The sequence below is a fragment of the Pinus tabuliformis genome, chromosome 2_1 (assembly GCF_031772625.1).
Source record: "Pinus tabuliformis cultivar Carrire ecotype Pingquan chromosome 2_1, CPIR1, whole genome shotgun sequence".
In the NCBI taxonomy this organism is placed as follows: domain Eukaryota; kingdom Viridiplantae; phylum Streptophyta; class Pinopsida; order Pinales; family Pinaceae; genus Pinus; species Pinus tabuliformis.
In genome coordinates, this window is record NC_142299.1 from 955,656,576 (window position 1) to 955,676,750 (window position 20,175).

At 40.3% G+C, this 20,175-nt stretch overlaps 1 protein-coding gene across 4 annotated transcripts in view; it reads left to right on the forward strand.

The window, feature by feature from the left end:
- Positions 1 to 20,175, forward strand: part of LOC149203814 (UBQ, helicase-c and DEAD-like helicase domain-containing protein) — a 420,226-nt gene that overhangs the window by 143,843 nt on the left and 256,208 nt on the right. For all 4 annotated transcript variants that reach the window (XR_016253976.1, XR_016253977.1, XR_016253978.1 and 1 more), the window contains 2 exons: positions 5,189 to 5,296; positions 5,559 to 5,634. Coding sequence is in view for 1 of the 4 variants with exons in the window: in XM_089403572.1 (XP_089259698.1) it covers positions 5,189 to 5,296; positions 5,559 to 5,634 (184 nt within the window). In the remaining 3 variants the exon portion in view is untranslated. The remainder of the gene's footprint in view (positions 1 to 5,188; positions 5,297 to 5,558; positions 5,635 to 20,175) is intronic.

Here is a 20,175-nt window from a genome sequence, read left to right on the forward strand (position 1 = left end):
TTTGAGTGAAGCACCTTGATCTTCTTCCCTGTCGCATTCTCCATGAGAGCTTTAAACTCTTTGAAATGATCGAAGACCTCATCTTTGGTCTTGAAGAAGTAGATCCAAGTTTTCTTAGAATGGTCATTGATAAAGGTGACAAAATATTCGGCACCACTGAGAGCTCTAGTGGACATTGGGTTGCAAATATCTGAATATATGAGTCCTAACATGACATCAACTCCGTTGTCACTTCTTGGAAATGCTGCCTTAGCATACGTCCCAAGTACGCATCCTCTGCACACATCATCGTGTTCCGTGCCAAGTTGAGGAACCCCTTGTTACCGTTTCTCTGAGCATCTCAAGTGCTCCATGGTGTAGATGTTCCATTCTCCTATGACATAACTCATTCAACTCCTTACCACTGCTACTGTCACTGCCTATTAGTGCCATTAGAGAATCAATCTGTAATCGGTACAATCTGTTACTTCGAACTCCAATTTGTCTTATCTTTTTCTAGCTTGGTGTTTGACATACACTTTCTTTGCTACGAAGTGAATATCATACCCCTTATCCTGTAACTGTGATACTGAAATCAAGTTCATACCCAATCCTGGCACGAGCAATACATCTGTAGCACTGGTACTTGCTCCTACCCCCCTTTGAAAATCTATGGTACCTCTCCCTATTGGAGTACATTTCGTTCTGTTTCCCATAGTAACCTGGAAGTCCATCTGCTCTTTGTAGCTAGAGAAATATTCTCTAACCCCTATCATGTGAGCTGATGCTCCATTGTCTATATACTAGACTCCCTGTGAAGCTGATCTTGTTAAGCAAGAAAATTCGTCCTCCAATCTGGAAGACAAATCTGAAGTCTCTTGAATGTTACTTTTGTCCATTGTTCGTGTGCTATTCCTCTTTTCCACCCCGACACTGGCTCTGCTCTAACAAACTACAGCAAAACTCTCTTCGTCCAACTAGAGATTTGCCCAACAAAGGTACTGAGCTATTCCCTCTACCTCTGGAATCCCTCGATCTAGAAGGATTCAAGTTTTTTTCCTCTCTCAGAAAAATCGGTTTTTCCTCAAGCAACTCGACCCCTTGGCAAAACACTGCGCTGCCTTTGGGAATTTCAGCTTGTTGCCCTTGCTAAGCTGCGAAATTCCTTTCCTTTGTTTTCTTGAGATGTCTTGCTGATCAATTGTGCTCTAATACCATGTGAAATTTTTATCTATTGCAACAATTAGAAATTATTCTTTTAATTGAAAATTTAATTATGCAGCTAATTTGTTGCGACAAATAACGAATAAAATCACAACTACATTTTTCACCATAAAAATACTGCGGAAAAAATAAAATATTGAAAACTGAGAAATTCTAGCGCAAGAGTTTTGACATAGTTATTTTTGGATAGTTGTCCCAGGAAAAACCCAATGTGGGAAAACCGGTTCAGCAGATGAGGGTTTTATTATTATTCTTCAACAACAATTCATAGTACAATATTTTTGATGCCCAACTTGCAATCTAATATGAGGAAAATACTAGCAAAATTATCGTGAGAATTTTCTCTAACCCCACAGCTATTTTCTACCTCCAAAATTACCTCCCTAGCCTCAACGCTGAGCTCCCTGTGTCACCCTCTATGCAGAGCTTATGCTGTCCCTCTGAGAATTTCGGCCTTCCTTCCCTTGCCTCTTCCAGGGCCTAGAAACCTTCCTCCTGGAATGCTGCTGTCCTCTTCTTCCACCTGCTACTCACCCTCTGGCTTTATCTTCTCAGCTTATCTGCTGCTGCTGAGAAAATCGAACTGCTTGGGTAACTGAGTGTATGCACTGGTGTTTTCTCCATCACCACATCGACCTCCTCTTATAATCCTCTGTTGGAGCACAATGACCAAGATTAAAACTTAATCAATGGTTAGGATCATCTTTGGATCAATTCGTGTGAGTTTCTAGATGATTCTCGCCTTGACTTAACTAATATTGATTAGTTAACCATATTCCCTAAGTTTAGACTTAGGAAATACTAAAATACTGGTTAATAATCTAATTTAGTCATTTCTAAGCAGAATTTGCATAAACAATTTCTGGATTTTGGAGATCTCTTGTATTCTAGCCTCTCCACAAAATTTCAAGGCTAGAACACATCCACTGCTACAAAAACTAACACCTTCAGCTGCTTACTGAGACTACTCACTCTGCCTTTTGAATGTCCTTTTTCGAGAACTAGCACACAACTGCAACCTCTGCAACTCAAACTGGCTATTTTGGAAAACTCGTACTCGCAAATTAATTTGCTTGCTTTGGCCCTACTGTTCTTGAAATCATGGATCTCTTCCTTGAAGCTGGAATAAGAAACCGTCTAAGAAAATTTGGAAATATCTTTTGTGTGTTTTTCTCTTCTTGCCCGACGCAAATTGACAGTTAAAACCCCTACTGCAAATATTCTACGCCCAAATCTGCTCTACAAGTCAAACTGATCTGCTCTCCAAAACCTCCTTTTGGCAACCACACTACTTGCAAACTCTGCTTTTGAGAAAATCAAACTTTTCCTGCACTCTGCCTCTAAAAATCGATTTTTCCCAGCAATTCGCACTCTTGACTTGGCCTGTGCAAGTCTGAATCCTGTGCTTTAGACCTCCCTTTGAAACTGCACGATCTGCTGATCTTTCGCCTCTGAGCCTCAAGTCTGATCAACAATGCTATGATACCATGTGAAATTTCCTTGAAACCGCGATGGCTGGAATTTTTTTTTTAAGAAATTAGTAGTTTATTTGTTTTATGACAAATAACGAATAAATCACACTACAATTCTTCACAAAATAAATACGTTATGGAAGTAAATAAGGAACTGAGAAATATATGCACACACAATAAAATAGACACAACTATTTTGCATTGAAATGTCCCCAGAAAAACCTTGAAGGGAAAACTAGTACAACAGATAAGGGTTTATTTTATTATGCAACAAAATAGAGAACTACAATCGCTAGCCTCCCTGACTCAACTCCAAAAATTATATCTCAATTGAGAAAATTATTTTTCCTCACTCTAACTCAATCTTGCCCTCCGTGTACAATTTGCACTTCCTTGGCAATTCACACTGCTAGACTGGGAGTTCGTACTGCTGCTTCTAGATGAATTGATCTGCCCCGGAAACCCCTCCAGGTGAGCAATATTGCATGTCTCTGCCATTGGAAACAATTCGCTAGGCCTCCCGGTGCTAGATCCGATCACTAACAACTGAATCGGACCTCTCTGGGCAACTTGCTTTGCAGAACTCGGCCTCTCTACCAAATAATTTGACCTCCCTTCCCTGACGCCTAAACTATAAAACCACTAGAGAATTTCTCTGGAAATTATCCTTGCTGCAAACCCCTGCTACTCTCTGGCTCAAAGTCTTCCATTGTTGAATGCTGCACACTAGGAAACTCGCACTACCTTAGCTAAGTTGCTCTCCCTCTTGTATCTTTCTCCATTCCATCGATTTGCTCTTATAATTTCTCGCTAGAGCATCAACGACCAAGATATAATGATGATCAATGACTAAGATCATCTGAGACTTGATCCAAGTCATTTTCTGGAAGTCTCTAGAGCATAAGTCAATCTCCTCAATTAATTCCCATTAATTAATCAATTTTCCTAAGTTAGACTTGGGCATTTTTAATTATTGATCAATGAATTTAATTGAGCGGTCTCTAGGTGTTTTGCTCCAAAACCTTTTCTAGGTTTTGGAGATCTCGTGTTCCTTAGCCTCTTAGACACAAATCAAGACTAGAACACCTGTCCGATGCTACCATACTATCCAAAAACTTACATGCCCCTTAATAAACAGTCATGTCCTTAAGACATGATTATTCAGTAACTAATTATTATTTATTTATATTATATGCATAACAGTTTTCCTTTTGCTTAGTTTCAAAATATTTATTGCTTGTTTTTATTTCCTCCTCCCACACTGAAAGTCTGCTACCAGAAATGAGGCATGCTTTTTAGCTATGCCAGTGCATATTATGTCTCCACCCCACCATATAGACAAACTCTCACTATAAGTCACAGTCATTTAGATTAACGTATATGCTTAAAGGAGAAGGCACATGAATAAGTCTTCATTTATGCCGATGCAGTGAATTCTGCAATGTGGCTGTTTATTTTTTCCTAAGTTACCTGAAACCCCTGAAGAAATTGCCGGAAACGCAGATCCCTGTTTCCGAAACAGAAACGGATACGATCCTTGTCTGAAACACCGTAAAAACGTTTTTGTGCCGTTTCAAAAAATCGGAAACTTCGGATTCGGAATTGGATACGTTTCCAAGGGTTTTTAATTTTTTTGGATCCGTTTCCAGATTTAAATCGTGATCGGAATCCACCCTTAAAATGTTAAAACGCATGAAAATTTGTTCAAAAATTTATACAAACAGAAAAAGATAGATGTTCAAAAATACAAACAAAAGGGTTTAATTAATGTCTTCATAAAGAGATTTATTTGAGTGATAATTTTCAGTTTGGTTAAGGTTTTGTTAATTGTCATTGACTTTTCTCTTGATTTCGTAAATGCCTCCAATATAACAAATCTTCTCTAGCCAATCTTTTGCCTCCATATAGTCAAGAGACCAAGCTGACATTGAGAAGATTGAAATGTACAAATAAGTCTTGACAAAATATCCCAATGATCCCATGGGCCTTTTAATTGTCATTCAAGGAAGATAGGTACCATCTGCCATGCATGACACGTTCTTTGAAGGAGTTGAACCCCAAAGCACAAAGGTTGTAGCATTTCTGATTACATTACTTATGATGATGATAATATGTTGAATGTTATAATAAACGCTATTGATGATCACAATGTTTACGCTGAATTGATGATGATGATTTGTTTATGTAGAATTCATGATGATGATTATGTATTTTTAGATATAGAATCTAGATTTTAAAAGATGAATGGTAATATATATATATATATATATATATATATATATATATGTCGTTTCTTTGCTGTATCATATCCAGATTTTTTGAAAATTTGTCGTATCCGTTTCAAACCCCGTATCCGTATCCATATATGTTCATGCTAAGTAGAAGAGTACAGAGGGAACTTAAATCTGCTTTTCTCAATTTTTCGTTGGGTTGTCTTTACGTTTGAAAGATTGGACTGTGTGAAGAGTGGGATTTATTTGCCCTGACAAGTTGCAGTTTTGAAATTTGTTCAGTCCTATTGTAGAGGCTTCTCGCATCTTTGCGGAGTTGGTTCAGCATGGCTTGCGCTCCATAGCCTTCTGCAACACTCGTAAACTCAGCGAGCTCGTCCTCAATTATACGTATGCTACTCTTAATTGTTGGATTTCCATTCTGAATATACCCTGGTAGATAATGAGAGACACAAGTTGGTAAAAATATTATATCATTTTTAGCCCCATTTCAAGTAGCTGTTCAACAACATTCAGCTCTTATTAAAAGTTTCTCTAAAAGGAAGGGTTTATTTCGTTTTCTGATACATATAATACACCTTCAGCAAATTTGCAGTAGCAAGTGGTATGTTCCTCTCTACAATAATTGTTTTGATCCTTGATTTTATAACAGGCGCGAGATTCTAAACGAGACGGCACCACATCTTGTCAATTTAATATGTGTGTATCGAGCTGGCTATACTGCTCAGGTATTAAATTTTTATTATCCAATTTTTTAGTGTGCTGCTGTCATTAGAGGATTGTCTCATTATATCAGATTGTACTTTTTATGAGTACAACCTTATCCTATCACATATGTTGGAGTATTAACACCCTGATAATATAAAGGAATAATAAAATGATTGTATACTAATCAGCTCATATTAGTGACATGTGACCAATGCAACATTTAGATGTTGTGGTTAGGGATTAGGTGGTTTAATCCCCCCTAACCACTTTGGGATCTTATAAATTGAATTGGACAGATGTCATAGTGTGTGAGAGATGTATTGCTGGAAAATAATAATAAAGTCGATTCTTCACACCATCATCTCTATGAATATGCACTCTATGCTCTTACACCGTGTTGGCAATACTGGTAGTGGAGCAATGATTGAACAACAAAAAACAAGCAAGTTGATACAGGTATAGGTGGCAATTAGTGATACGGATTTGGAGCGGTGATTGAACATTAAAAAGGCAAGTGTGTAATATCCCCAATTTTGATTTTCAGCATTAGAGATGAGTTTGTGAAGAGAACGCAATTTCGGCACCGGGACTTAGGAGGAAAAGAGAATATTGAGGCTCTAGTGGAAAGTGGGGACCACAAGAGAAATTCGAGCCAAGGAGGGAACTCACAGTTTTGGAAGAGAGAGGAAAGAGAATGGAGTGCGAATTAGGAGAGAGAGCGAGAGTGGGGACCACAAGGAGAGAATTGATTTTTCTTTAAGGCAACATTGTTCTTTACTATGATAGTTGCATTTTACCATTAATACTTTAAGTTCACCCCATATCATCTTTTTCTTATTTAGATCTACACCATTATATAGTAGCATATGCAATTACATAGAAAGAAACAACATCACCATCATCATCAATGCAACGGAACATAAAAGGAATAATAGAAGAAAGCATGCACACGTATAGAGACACCAGGATTGCTCTGAGACCAAGGCAAAACCCACTATGGGAGAAACCCTTGCAAATCTTCTTCTTTTTAGATCATTATTAAATGATGCAGCAAAAGAGAGTACAATGATCCATAACTCTATCTATGCAATAAAACAAGAATGATATCCAGTGAAACCGGATTCGTTCTTTTTTGGCCAAGTGTCCGAATCCTGCGAATCAGATTCGATTCGCCCTAAATTGTGTCCGAATTTTGTGACACATTGTGTCTGAATGGGACACGATTGAATCTGGACTGTGTCCCGTTCAGACACATCGTGTCACTAAATTTGGACACGAATTCGGCAAATCGGAACTCGCGGGCCAATAAAAGGGCGAACTTTTTGATTTTTTTTTATCATTTTGTGTCATTCCTTTTGCAAGAAGTGGGCTGTGGGTTTGCTGTTAGAAGTTTGAAGCAAGGAGTCAAGGGTTTGGAGCGTTTTCAAGGAGATTCAAGCAATAGGGAAGTGCATTTCCTCTCTATTTTTTTGCATTTGTATTACAACAATTTGTATATGCATTTATTTTACAAATTTGTGCATGTTTTGTTTATTTTTTTTACAGTATTCATGGCTCAATTAAGGGCAGCAGGTAGGGGGCAAAGGAAGGGGAAGAATGTCCCCATTGGAGATGCCCCTCTTCCCCCAATATCATCAGAGTCTGCTGCAAGTAATGTTGAGGGAAGACTTCCTCCTAAAGGTAACATTGAGAAATATCCCTTGTGGAAATATGTCACAAGGGAGGATGGGCCAAGCAACAAGGGGAAGGGAGGAAGCAATGTGAATTGGAGATGCAACTTTTGCCACAATACTTTCACAAGCAGATATTTTCGTGTGAAAGGCCATTTGCTGGCTTTACCAGGTTGTGGAATTGGAGCTTGTACACAAGTTCCTTTACAAAAGAGGAAAGAAATGGTAAAAGAGTTCGATCAAGGATTTGGCCCCTTCACAGCCAGATTTAGCAATAAGAACAGGAAAATTTTAAAGAAATAAAGATTTCAGATTTTCACTGTGAAGAACTTCAGAAAATCTCTCATGCAACTTAAAAAAATAAAACGAATGATAGACCCAGGATCAAATCCAACTGGGCTCAACAAAAAAAAATGCTTGCGGGAGTTGGCTGGTTCAGTCGAGAACTTCCCCGAACGCCCACAAAATTCCTTCAGAAAATGTTTTCTGCACAGCTCAAAACAACCGTCAATAAAGAGGGCAAAAATGCTGCTAGATCTCAAACAGTAATGGAGATACCTGCCATTACTTCAGAAACCCTAACAGCACTCAAACCCTAGCAAGTGAACAAGATACCTGTGCTCACAATACTCTACAAAAAGCTATTATTAATGGCTGAAAATAACATATGCAGAAAATTAAACAATCTCACAGCATTTCAAGAGAGTAACACCAGCAAGATATGGACCCCAAAGTCTTCTTTTATTAACCAGAAACAAATTTACAAGAGAGCTTCTTCAGTATCAGACTCACAGATCCAATTATCTGAAATGACCACCTAAGACCCTATATAAAGGAAATGATCCCAACGGCTAGTTCGAATGATCCATGTAGAAATGATCTCGACCGTTGATGAGGATCAAGACATCTCTTGATCTCATCCGTCGATTTATTCACTTAAATTTTTTAATTTTTTATTATTTATTATTTTATTTTATTTTTTAAATTTTTAAATTTTTTTTTTATTATTTTTTATTTATTTCATTTTTAAAATTTTTAAATTTTTAAATTTTTTTATTATTTTATTTTATTTTTTAAAATTTTTAAATTTCTTAATTTTTCTTTATTTTATTATTTTATTTCATTTTTTAAATGGATCAACGAACTAAGCCTTTGGAAACATCACCTAGGACCTAGGACTTAGGACTCACCAGGGGATTTAAAACATTTTCAACCCTCAAGACACATTTCATGATGACTTTTTACAATTTACATCTCAAGGGGACAAACCCACTTAATACAGACCCTCACAAAACACCTAGTTCTGCGACACAACTATAATCTAGCAGATCAACACACTAGGATTCTCCTAAAGTTCTAATGACAAAATCCATCCCGGCTTTGGGGTCAGGTTTGAAGGAAAACTCTGCCGATCCATGGATCGGTGAGACGAAAAACCTTCTGGGACGTAGATTACCACTAGAAAGTTAGGTCCACCTAGGCAATACACATACACGACTCATGTCTGCTAAGATTATTTACAATTCATACAACACAGACTGGGTTTACAATCAAAATGATCAAGCTGCTGATGACTGCAGGATGGCACGGAAACGCTGATCAGGTGCTGCCCCCTTGCAAAGAAAAGGGGGGGGTACTGCATGGGTAGTTGACCAGTGGTGGTCAACACATATGTTTGCAACAGAAACTAACAAATCAGATTTACAGATCTATAGATTTGTATAACAGTAAAGAAACTCAGATCTACTAGATCATTGGAGATGACTGAAGCTAGGATAACAAAAACTCAGATCTGAACTGGGTCGCCTTCATCAACGCTATTTTGCGGGTGACTGAAACTTAAGGGTCGCTCTCATGAAGACTGTATGCATGCGACTGTAACTACACAGTCGCTCCCAGGAGGTCACTGTGCGTGCGACCTCGACACTAGACTGTAAAATCCCATAATCGCACCCTTAAGGAGTTGTGCAAGCGACCAAGAGGGCCAAAGTCGCTTTCTTGCTGAGCTGTGCCAACGACCGCACTGTCAGGGTCACTCTCAGGGCTTCCTGATGCGAGCAACCGAGGACTAGAACCTTCTTAACTCATAGTCGCTCCCTCTGCACTATATCCGAGTGGCCAGAGAGCCAAAGTTGCTATCTTGATCACTCTGTCCTTGTGACCGTGGATGGAAAACTTCTGATTTGAGACAGCGACCGAGATCCAGAATACGCAAACCCAGAGCAAATATTATGCCTGTACTCTCAGACCCAATACGAACTTTTGTCGATGAACCTGTGCAAGCCAAAACAAAATAGAAGAATAAAACATGTCTTGATTGAGTGTGTCCAAATGAGCTTGAGGTCTCTTCCTTTTATAGTTTTTCTTGAGGGTTTACTTGGGGTTAAGATTGACCCAAGCAGTTACTCATGTGGTTAGAGCCGACCCATTCCATAATGTATGAATGAATAAAATAATTCAAAACTTAATTTATGCTTAACTGAATTAGGTGATATTTAGGTTGTTTTTGGTCCTCAAAAAAGAGGAATTTAATGCACATATTATCTCGGTCATTTGAGCTGTCCAAGGTGGAATTTTACTGCAGTTGCCAAAAATTAACACTCCCTCTCAGCTAGGGTGAATTCCACCTGGCAATATCTGTCCATCGAACAATATGTCATTCTGGAATCTTCGAGTGTCATTACGTATCATCACGAATCATCTCTGTCATGTAGTCATTGTGCCATGTCCATCTCAATCATCATTGTACATCTTGATCTGTCCTTTCCGTATTTCTGCTTATCTCTTGATTGTTCATGCTCATATGCTGAACATTCTCGGATTTAGAAGATGAATTAGGGAGCAATAACTTCCACCCTTATCTAGCAATAGGATGACTCACCATACAGGGGAGTAACGCTCTCAACCCTTGAAACATATCAGGTTCTCTCAACCCATCCTATTGCCTACTGATCTTCCCAACAATGACCCTGGGGCCTGAATAGTCATGTGGTTGGGCACCTGCATTATAATTGCCTTGGGTTGTACACCCCAAGTACACTCTCTCGTTGGCTAGATGAGGAGCAATACTCCCAACAAGCCCAACTTGTGGGTATGATGCCAACTGGGGTATACTCTGCAAAGACCAAGATAGGGTGAGCTACAACTCCAACCTTATGGGTAACAGATAGGGATAACTCCCTATCGTCCAAAGTTCCCTCAACCCTAGGAGCCTTCTCTCTCGATTCCTCACCCTGAGAGCTCAAACAGGGTAGGAAGAGCTGGCTTAATGTTCTCGATCAATGTTACCCCTCATATGACCCTGAATAGTCATGTGGTAGAGCACCTGCATCATAATTGCCTTGGGTTGTACAACCCCAAGTACACTCTCTCATTGGCCAGACAAGGAGCAGTACTCCCAACAAGCGCGGCTTGTGGGTATGATGCCAACTGGTGTATACTTTGTAAAGATGAAGATAGGGTGAGCTACAACTCCAACCCTATGGGTAACAGATAGGGATAACTCCCTATTGTCCAGATTTCCCTCAACCCTAGGAGCCTTCTCTTTTGATTCCTCACCCTAGGAGCTCAAACAGGATAAGAAGAGCTGGCTTAGTGTTCTCGATCAGCGCTGCCCCTCATCCGGAGGGGATGCTCTCTGAAAACCAAGATACCTTTGCAATCTGCTTGTCTCAATCGCAGTTGCTTCCCGTTCATAGAAAACATCGAATCAAATATCATGTTAGATCTTATATAATCATATGAATCACAAAAGGATACAATAATCATCCTCCCTCTCAAGGAGGTGCCAACCACAGGCCTGAGCTTGTTTTGAACAATTGCGCTGTCTTAATATATGAGATTATCTCAGTCCCAATTATAAATATGGGACTTACTATCAATCAAATCACCACAATGTATCCATGTCATATCGAGATCATGTTAGTTTTTGGTAGCATCGGATGTACTCTAGCCATGAAAATTGGTGGAGAGGCTAAGGCACATGAGTCCTAAAGAACCCATAAAGTGTTTGGTGAAATTCTACCCGGATTGTATTTTATTAAAATAATTATTATTTTTAATGGGGTTCATAAGTCTAAACTTAGGAAAATGAAAGTATTAATGGGTATTAATTAAAATATGGGTGAGAATGTTCTAGAAAGTGGTTCAAGTCAAGATTTAATCTTAGCCATTGATTAGAGACTTAATCTCGGTTGTTGAAGTCTCAACGAGAAAAGTATAAGGAGGCTTGGGGTTCATTTGAGACATACAAAGAGTTCATTAGTCAGTTCGATTTTCCTAGGGTAGGGTTTAGTAAGGAATTCAAACCGGTGATCAAGCAGTGAGGATTAGAGGCAGTACTGGAAGGAAGTGATTTCCAGTTCCAGTGAATATACATTAGTGAAGACAGTGAAGGATAATATAGAGAACGCTGACCCAAGGAGGGACAACGCAACAACTGGAGGAGATTGACATAGAGGGACAACACAGAAACTGGAGGAGGTTGATGCAAAAGTGTTGGTGGATAATAGAGATTAGTGCCAGGAATCACTGTGGGTGTTTGGCAAGAAGAATCTCAATTTCTCAGTAGGAGAAGCAGCAACAACCAAGGTTGACGCAGTCAGAGGGAGTCTTCACGCAGAAGTCACACACTGGCTGTGTAGGCTCACGCAAAGATTGCGCAGTGGGTCATCCAAGAGCTGGGGACAAGATACAATCTGCAGAATCAGTGTGAGAGAATTCTTTGCTATCTTCTCTAAGTGGATTTCCATTTCTCTGGGGCATCCAAATTATATTCAGATATTGCTGCACCGATTTTCCCTCATTAGGTTTTTCCGGGGACGATTGTCCAAAAAGAAGTGTGTCAATGTGATTGTTCATATGCTGATGTTTCTCTTGCCTTTTAATTTTCAGTTCTTAATTTGTGAAGTCTGCAGCTGAATTTATTTTGATATTTACTGAAGCATTGGTGAATAAATTATTGTAAATAAGTAGGAGAAATAAATCAATTACTGCAGCAAAATTTTCACAGATCATGCTCAAACAACTCTCTAAGGAGCTTCTGTATCCTGCTGTTGAAGTTTCTAAGTTTATTTAGTTTAGAAACCCTTCATGCACTTTTTCTGATTTATTCCTACCTACTTGTTATTTTTCTTTAACAAGTTATTTACAAAGTAAACACTGAAAATAAACACCAGTGCATGCTCAACATATTACAGATCAACAACTAAAAGAAACAAGAACAAACACACCACATGACACCATTATTTTTGGACCAATGTCCCCGGAAAAATCCAACGCGGGAAAATTGGTGCAACTATTTGAGGGTTTTCTTATTAAGCAATATCAGAGTACAATCTGGGTGCCAAAACTGGCCTACCCAACAGAGAATTTATTTAGCAGCTATACCTCACAGTTTGAGAGAAATCTCTTGGATGAAACCCCGGAAAATCCTTCCGGCAGCTCCTCAGCACAAAATTGCTTTGCAACCCCAGTGTTTGCCCAATCTGGACTGCGTCAGCCCCTCTCTGTCTCATGCTGGCCCTGTGTCAGCCTTTCTTGGCTTGTGTCAACCCCAGGAGGCCCTACGTCATCTTTTTGGGCCTCTGCGCAGACACACTGGATTCTTTGGTGCTCTCCACAACACTTGGCTGCTTCTGCGTGGCCTTGCATGAGCCCTTGCTAGCTCTGCGTCACTTTCCTTGGCTGCTGCGCTGCTCTCTCGACACAATTTCTGCCTTCTCTGTTTCTCTGTATTCAATGTCCCTCCGCTGCTCTCTTGGTCACTGATTCCATCTCTCTTAGCAAACCTCGCTCTAGAGAATATAATGACTGATCACTCTGGTGTATTCTCCAAGTGACCCTCAAGCCTCCTCTTATACTATTCCTGTTGACATATCAATGGCCGAGATTAAGTCCCTAATCAACAGTTAAGATTAGATCTGGTTTGATCCATGTCTTTTGGACCACTCTAACACAAATTCATATTAATACACATTAATATTTTATTTTCTTTAAGTTTAGACTTAGGGACTCCATTAAAAATATTAATTATTTTAATATCTCCTGATCTGTTTAGAATCTGCCCAAACCCTTTTTGGGTTTTGGAGATCTCATGTGCCCCAACCTCTCCACCAAATTTCGTGGCTAGAGCACGTCAACGACTAAGATTAGATCTGGCTTGATCCTCGTTATCTAGAACTTTCTCACCCATATTATATTAATACGCATTAATATTTTAATTTTCCTAAGTTTAGACTTAGGAACCCATTAAAAATATTAATTATTTTAATAGCTCTTCATTCGGGTGGAATTTCTTCAAACAATTTTTGGGCCTTGGAGATCTCATGTGCCTTGGCCTCTCCACCAATTTTCATGGCTAGAGCACATCGGATGCTAGCAAAAATCAACAAGGGTTTATTGCAAGAGGCCAATTTAATTGCTATTTTTAGCTAAGTTCAGTTTGTTGAGACAAATATTATTCCAAGTTTTATTGGGACCAAGAATCGAATTTATCATATTATTGTGGGTCAAAATTGCTTCCAGTAACAGGGTCCGATTTGCTTGATCAGGGAGACTTAAGCATGAGGTGGGACCCATGCATGCCGCACATAGCCATCTATTCGATCAGAGGAAATGTTGGCATTTGATTGTGCGTGTATGTTAAATGTTGATTTGGGGTAGGATCAGATGTGCTCTAGCCATGAAAATTGGTGGAGAGGCTAAAGCACATGAGATCTCCAAGACCCAGAAATGGTTTGTGCAGATTCTAACTGGTTTGGGAGATATTAAAATAATTAATATTTTTAATGGAGTTCCTAAGTCTAGACTTAGGAAAAATAAAATATTAATGGGTACTAATATAAAATTGGGTTAGAAGGGTCCAAAAGTCATGGATCAAGCCAAATCTAATCTTAGCCGTTCATTAGAGATTTAATCTCGACCATTGATAGACTAATGAGAAAAGTATAAGAGGAGGCTTGAGGGTTAGTTGGAGAACACACTAGAGTGATTAGTCATTCGATTTTCTAGAGCGGGGTTTGCTAAGAGAAATCGAATTAGTGATCAGTAGCGAGGGCAGTGAATACATAGCAGAGAGGCAGAGTTAGTACCAGAAAGACAGCACAGAGCCCGGAGAGGTTGATGCAGAGGTAGCTGGGTGCTACGCAGAGGCAGCTGGGAGTTGCGCAGAGCCAGGAGAGGCCAGCGTGGGTGACACAGAGGGTCTAAGGGCTGATGCAGAGGCTTCAGTAGCTGCGCAAAGGCTAGCAGAGCTGACAGACAACCAAGAGGCAACGCTGAGAGGAGTTTCATGGGGTAGACTGGGTGCTGGTGAGCCGGGAAGGGTGACGCAGTCCCTACCAGAGTGACACAGAGCAGCAGAAGCTGCAATTGTTGCTGTGGGATCGTTCATCCGGTGATTAAACAACCAGAATATCTGTTTCTGAGGAGAGGTACTACTACTGAGGGCATTCTTTGTTGGGTGAGCCATTTCTGGCACCCATGTTGTATTCTGAAACTGCATAATAATAAAACCCTTTGAATAGCTGCATCGGTTTTCCCGCATTGGGTTTTTTCGGGGACATTAGTCCAAAAACAATGGTGTCACTTGTGTGCTTGTTTATTTTTAGTTGATGATCTGTATGTGTTGATACTGTACTTGTATTTATTTTCAATATTTACATGGTAAATAACTTTTTAAGTAATTGAACAAGTAGGAAGAAATAAATCGGATAGTACAGGAAGAATTTCTAACGGGTTAAACTTAGAAATTCCAACAGTTAAGGAGGCTGAATTAGTAAGGGTCGTCATGATCATGTGAAATGTAGAGGCATGTTGATTCATAGACTGTGTAATATGAGTTTGATCTAGCGCGTTGATCGAAGATGTAGAGGACGAGGGCATTAATCTATTGCTGACTGAGAACTCTTTTTTTGTTGACAAAGGACGAACCCGTTTTCAGTTGGAAGCCGAAAGTATAGTCGGATGGCACTGATGCGGTGAACATGCAGCGTGATGTGTAGCAATTGTACCTCCAAACAAATCTGGTGGGACTTGCGTGCGCTCTTGCTGTATGCATAAATTAACATCAAGTCGTGAATACAACGTGCGAAGAGGGTGTGTAGACTGATCCGTTGCTCAATGTTGACTTGGTGATGATTAATGAAGTTGCCATTGTAAACTGCTTCCTGTTGTCATTGTTGGATGGTTTATGTAGCCGCGTGCATCGCTGTTATTTTTACATATGCAGAGGGCTGGGGATCATGCTAGATAGAGTTTGGTTGATGATAAACGCTGGTGAAATGATACAACAGGGGGCACATTCAATATTTGCAGAGCCATGAGCCGCTCACTGTTATTATTTGCAGAGCCGTGAGACGAGTGAAATAATTATTCATTGGGTCGTTCCTTATACCGAATTAATGAAAAGCCGTCCATATTATTATTGAAGGACCGATTACTGCAGGGAGCCGCTGTCTTTGAAGGAGATCGAAATAATCAATTGGAGCATCGGTGGGGTAGATCTCATGTGGTCCAGTCGTTCTAAGATGAGTTTGCATCTTCTGGAGGCTGCATTTTCTGCTGAAGACGAGTTTGGGGAAACACACTTCTTGCTACAACCAAGGCCGTGAGCTACCATTGCTCGTCGGGCGTGTTTTTGTTCCCACAGAGGGCCGACATTACCTGTTGGTTAGGATGTGTGTCATTATAGTGGAACGTGGGCACAATGGGAGTCTTGTGTCGGTGGGGACAACTCTATTTTTCGTTGTAGCTTATTATTGAGCAGGAGACAAGTACTAGTTACCAGTGCAGATCACTTATTTTGCAGAGATTCATCCTTGTTTTGTCGAGTGTAGGAGATTGTTGCTAATAGGATTGAAGTTTGGACTTTATATGGACTGCTGGATGTATTAGCTCGCTACAGGAGCTAAGGGAAAAAGAAAAATGAGTTGGTTGTGCGTTCACATTAGCATATAAAAGTTCTGTAGCATATATTGGCCATAGCAGCATGTCAAATCGGAGGGGTCAAAGTCATTCTTCTCTGCTGTTTTGCATTCCAAGGCGCAGTCTTGAGTTGAAGCTTCACTGCAATTCACATGACCAGGTTTCAATATCTCTGTATCTCACTGTATTTTCTTATGTTTATGTCATTATATGGCAATCCTTACTTAGAAATTTAAAATTGTACCCACAGTGAGGAATGTTTCTCTGAGTTTTCTTTAAGTTTGTTCAACTACATTGGAATGATCTTTGTATATGCCAATTCATCTACAACAGTTGTCATTCAAACTATTTGAAGAATTAATCACTACAAGAACTCATAAATTTATAGGGTGCAGATCAAATTGTTGCCTTAGTCTGGAGACCATTTATTACCCAGGTGTTGTAGTATGGTTGTAGAATTTGGTGGTTGTTGCAGGAATCCACAAGTATTGTTGTCCAGTTTCAGCTGATGTTGCCATAACAATTGTATGGTAGTAACCCCTATATATTGATATCCAAGCCTTGTAAAAGTAAGGACTGAGGTCTGTAAGGATTTGCAGTAGTGCTTGAGAGTTGACAATGATGGTTAGTATGGGTGAGGGTCACTACTACTAGCATTGTTATTATTATAGTTGTGTTGGGAAGTGTATCACTGATGTATGTGGGGATATTGGTTGTGTCTTGTATTGTTGTAGCTTTTTACACATTTTTTTAGCCTGTGCATTATTATGGAGTATTTAAAAAGCCTCCTAAACCAATGGAACAACACTTTAGTGGGCTGCAATATGGACCAGCGGAAACAAAACAACAGACCCTTCTCAAAGGGAGTTCATACCATTCTTCAACAAGAGCAACCAAGGGATCTGCAGAAAGAGCTGGAGATTTGACACAAAATATTTGCACTTGGGACAAATTTGAAGCACATGAGGGTCACATGGAAAGTTCTCTTCAAACTTGATGAAATAGATGCCCTCCTTTCCAAAGTTTGTCAGTTAGAGGGGAAGAAGTTGATGTGGGCTTTGAAACCAACCATGCTAGCTTTAAGACATCCCAAGTTCTTGGAGGAACCTTGTGAAGGGATCAAACTTCCAGTTGCATCATGTCTCAGTAACATTATGAGGCTGACTGCACCTATAGCTCCTTACAATGATGATGTTATGAGGAGAGTCTTTAGACTGGTAGTAGAAACTTTCTAGGACTTGGACCACAGTGTAGGATCTACCTTTGGGAAAAAGCTTGAGATTTTAGAAGTTATGGTTATGACTAGGAATTAGGAAACCATGTTTGATCTAGAGTGTGATGGGTCGATCGTACAGATGTTCCAATGCTTCTTCAACATTAGGAAACATCATCCTGACACAGTCATAACACACATGCAGTCCATCTTGTCATCATGTATGAGAGGTTGTGATGCCATTTGTCGGGAGTTGCAGTCTCGACTGTTGTTTGTTTGGAGGAGAGAGCAGTTGGTCTCACCTGTTGCTTATGAGCTAGCCGAAAGGTTGGTTGAGTAGGACATTGGGCTGTTCAAGAGACAACTGACCAGAGAGGAGCTACTTAGGTTTGGGATATCATGCATTAGGAATGAATTGAGGAGGATTGGACTTTGCTTCATCTACAGGGGACCTTGGGGACCTGACCACTCCTGCTTGAGTGACACTCGGGAGATGACAGAGGTAGAGCAGGTGGAGATTCCTTTTGACCTTCAGGACGAGGGTTCTTCTTTGGACGAGTCCATGGGTTCATACGAGGACTCCTCCGAGGAGCATGAGTCATGTAGAGTCGTTGACAGCAGGCCATATTCATATGATGAGCAGTTAGTGGACCCTATGGGAGACATTCAGGATGATGAGTCACCAATGGTGATTCAGCATGAGCAGCATATGGTGGAGCATGAGTCAACTGAGGAGGATGATGTGCACAGTATGCATGATGAGCCTTCTGGGGAGAGCCAGTTGGAGGTTCATATTGAGCCCGTGATGGTGGAGGATGAGCAACCACCCTTGGGGTTAGCCATTGATGAGGAGCAGGCAGATGTACAAACAACTAGCAGGGTGGCAGTATTTGCAGACACGTCTTCAGGAGATGCTGGAGTATGATAGGACAATTTTGTAGGAGATTGGTGGACTGGAGGAGTGTAGAGTTTCCTATCAGACGAGGGAGGTGGCAATTCATCCATCTTTGGGTCTACCCATTGATGAGGTGCAAACAAATGTAGTGGCAACTGGCAAAGCTGCAACATTTTCAGGCAGCAACCCTCTCTAGGTGTACATAGATAGAGCGTGCAACACTGTTTGGCAACTCATACCCATTGTAGGGAGAGAGGTAGGGTTCTCTCAGCGGGATGTTGTCGATTGACGAGGTATAGCAACACGAGTTGAGCGTGGACCAACATCAACATAGTAGACTTGTTCCTTACACTGGAGTCCATGCCTTAGATTGGCAGGAGATGATGAGTTGGTATCCTTTTGATGGAGTATCAACCTTAGTTCAGGGCACGGTACAACAGGGGCACTTAGATGAGGGGGTTACTATATGTCTTAGTGGGCAGTGGGATGTGGACTGACAATTCATTAGTGTTTCAGTAGCACTAGCCTAGCATCAGCAGAGTGGGGTTGACCTCGACGTATGCCCGAGGTTGGATTGGAGAGAGGTGATGAGTTGGTATTCGCTTGATGGAGCAGTAGCTATAGCCAGAGACAGAGCACAGTCTGAGCCAAGGGACATGGGAGATGATTAACCATGGTGGCATTGGGATCCAGGTGGTTCTACTAGTAGCAGGTTGAGTTAGAGATGGGCATGGGATCTAGGTATTGCGGGATGCAGTCATGTTTGGATTGCTTGGAGGCATGATGTGGACTAGTAGTTCATATGGGATCCTAGTATCAGTTTGCGGATGCCTCTACAGTGGATAGGTGCAAATTGCTTGAGGGCAAGCAATATTGGGGCGTGAGGATTTGTAATGTCCCCATTTTTATTCTTCTCCATAGTACAACCAGGTTCGGTTTCCAAGGCAAGGGATGGCCACGTCAGTGGAGCAGGTTTATGTCATCAGGGGTTCTGATGGAGTTTTGAGGAGTTTTTATCGGATCTGATGGCATTCGCTTGGCATATTTCATCATCCGCATAGTTTGTCTTTTGTTTCATCACATTTCGACAACTTTCAAAAATTAGCATTTTTATGGGGCCTAAATTAATTATGCTCGAGGTGGCATTCTTGGGAGATTAATTGATGGAAAGCCTCAGTGTAATAGCTTGTTGGAACCGGAACGAGAAGATTTACAGGATGGAATGCTGAGAAATGACTTCTAGTGGCCGAAGAGAGTATGGTGGGTGATTTACCATTTTCCTTGATTAAAAATGACTTTAATTAGTCATTTAATTAAGGAAAATTAATTAATTGGAGGAAATGGGCCAAAAGTGACTTAAGTGAAATAAAATAAAATTAAAAGGTCACTTAAGATAAAGTCAATGGAGGAGCTTCTGGAATAATAATAAAATAATCAAATAGGATGCTTCTAGAGGCTTGGAGATCTATCCATCATATCTATAAAAGAGGAGGAGGAGGTCATTTGGAGATATCTTGGATTTGATATTGTTTCTTGTATGAGAGGTTGAGAACCTAGTTCTCTACTCCATTGGTAGCCCCAGGACGGAAACCCTCGGGTGATTTAGAGATATTGGGCGAGTACCCATCTCCCCTTTGTGGATTCATTCAGAATCCACATGTATAGTGATTGATTCCCAGTTTCAGTTTGGAGGCTGGTATCAATATTATTACATATCTTAGAGGGTCGTTCCCAGCTATTGTATTGGCATATATTTCTATAAAATAAAGCTGGATTTTGTTGCTGCATTTCTCATTGTTCCTCATGTTGTGATCTTTTAATGAGATTTTTGTGCAATTTATGGGTTTATTGTTTCTAT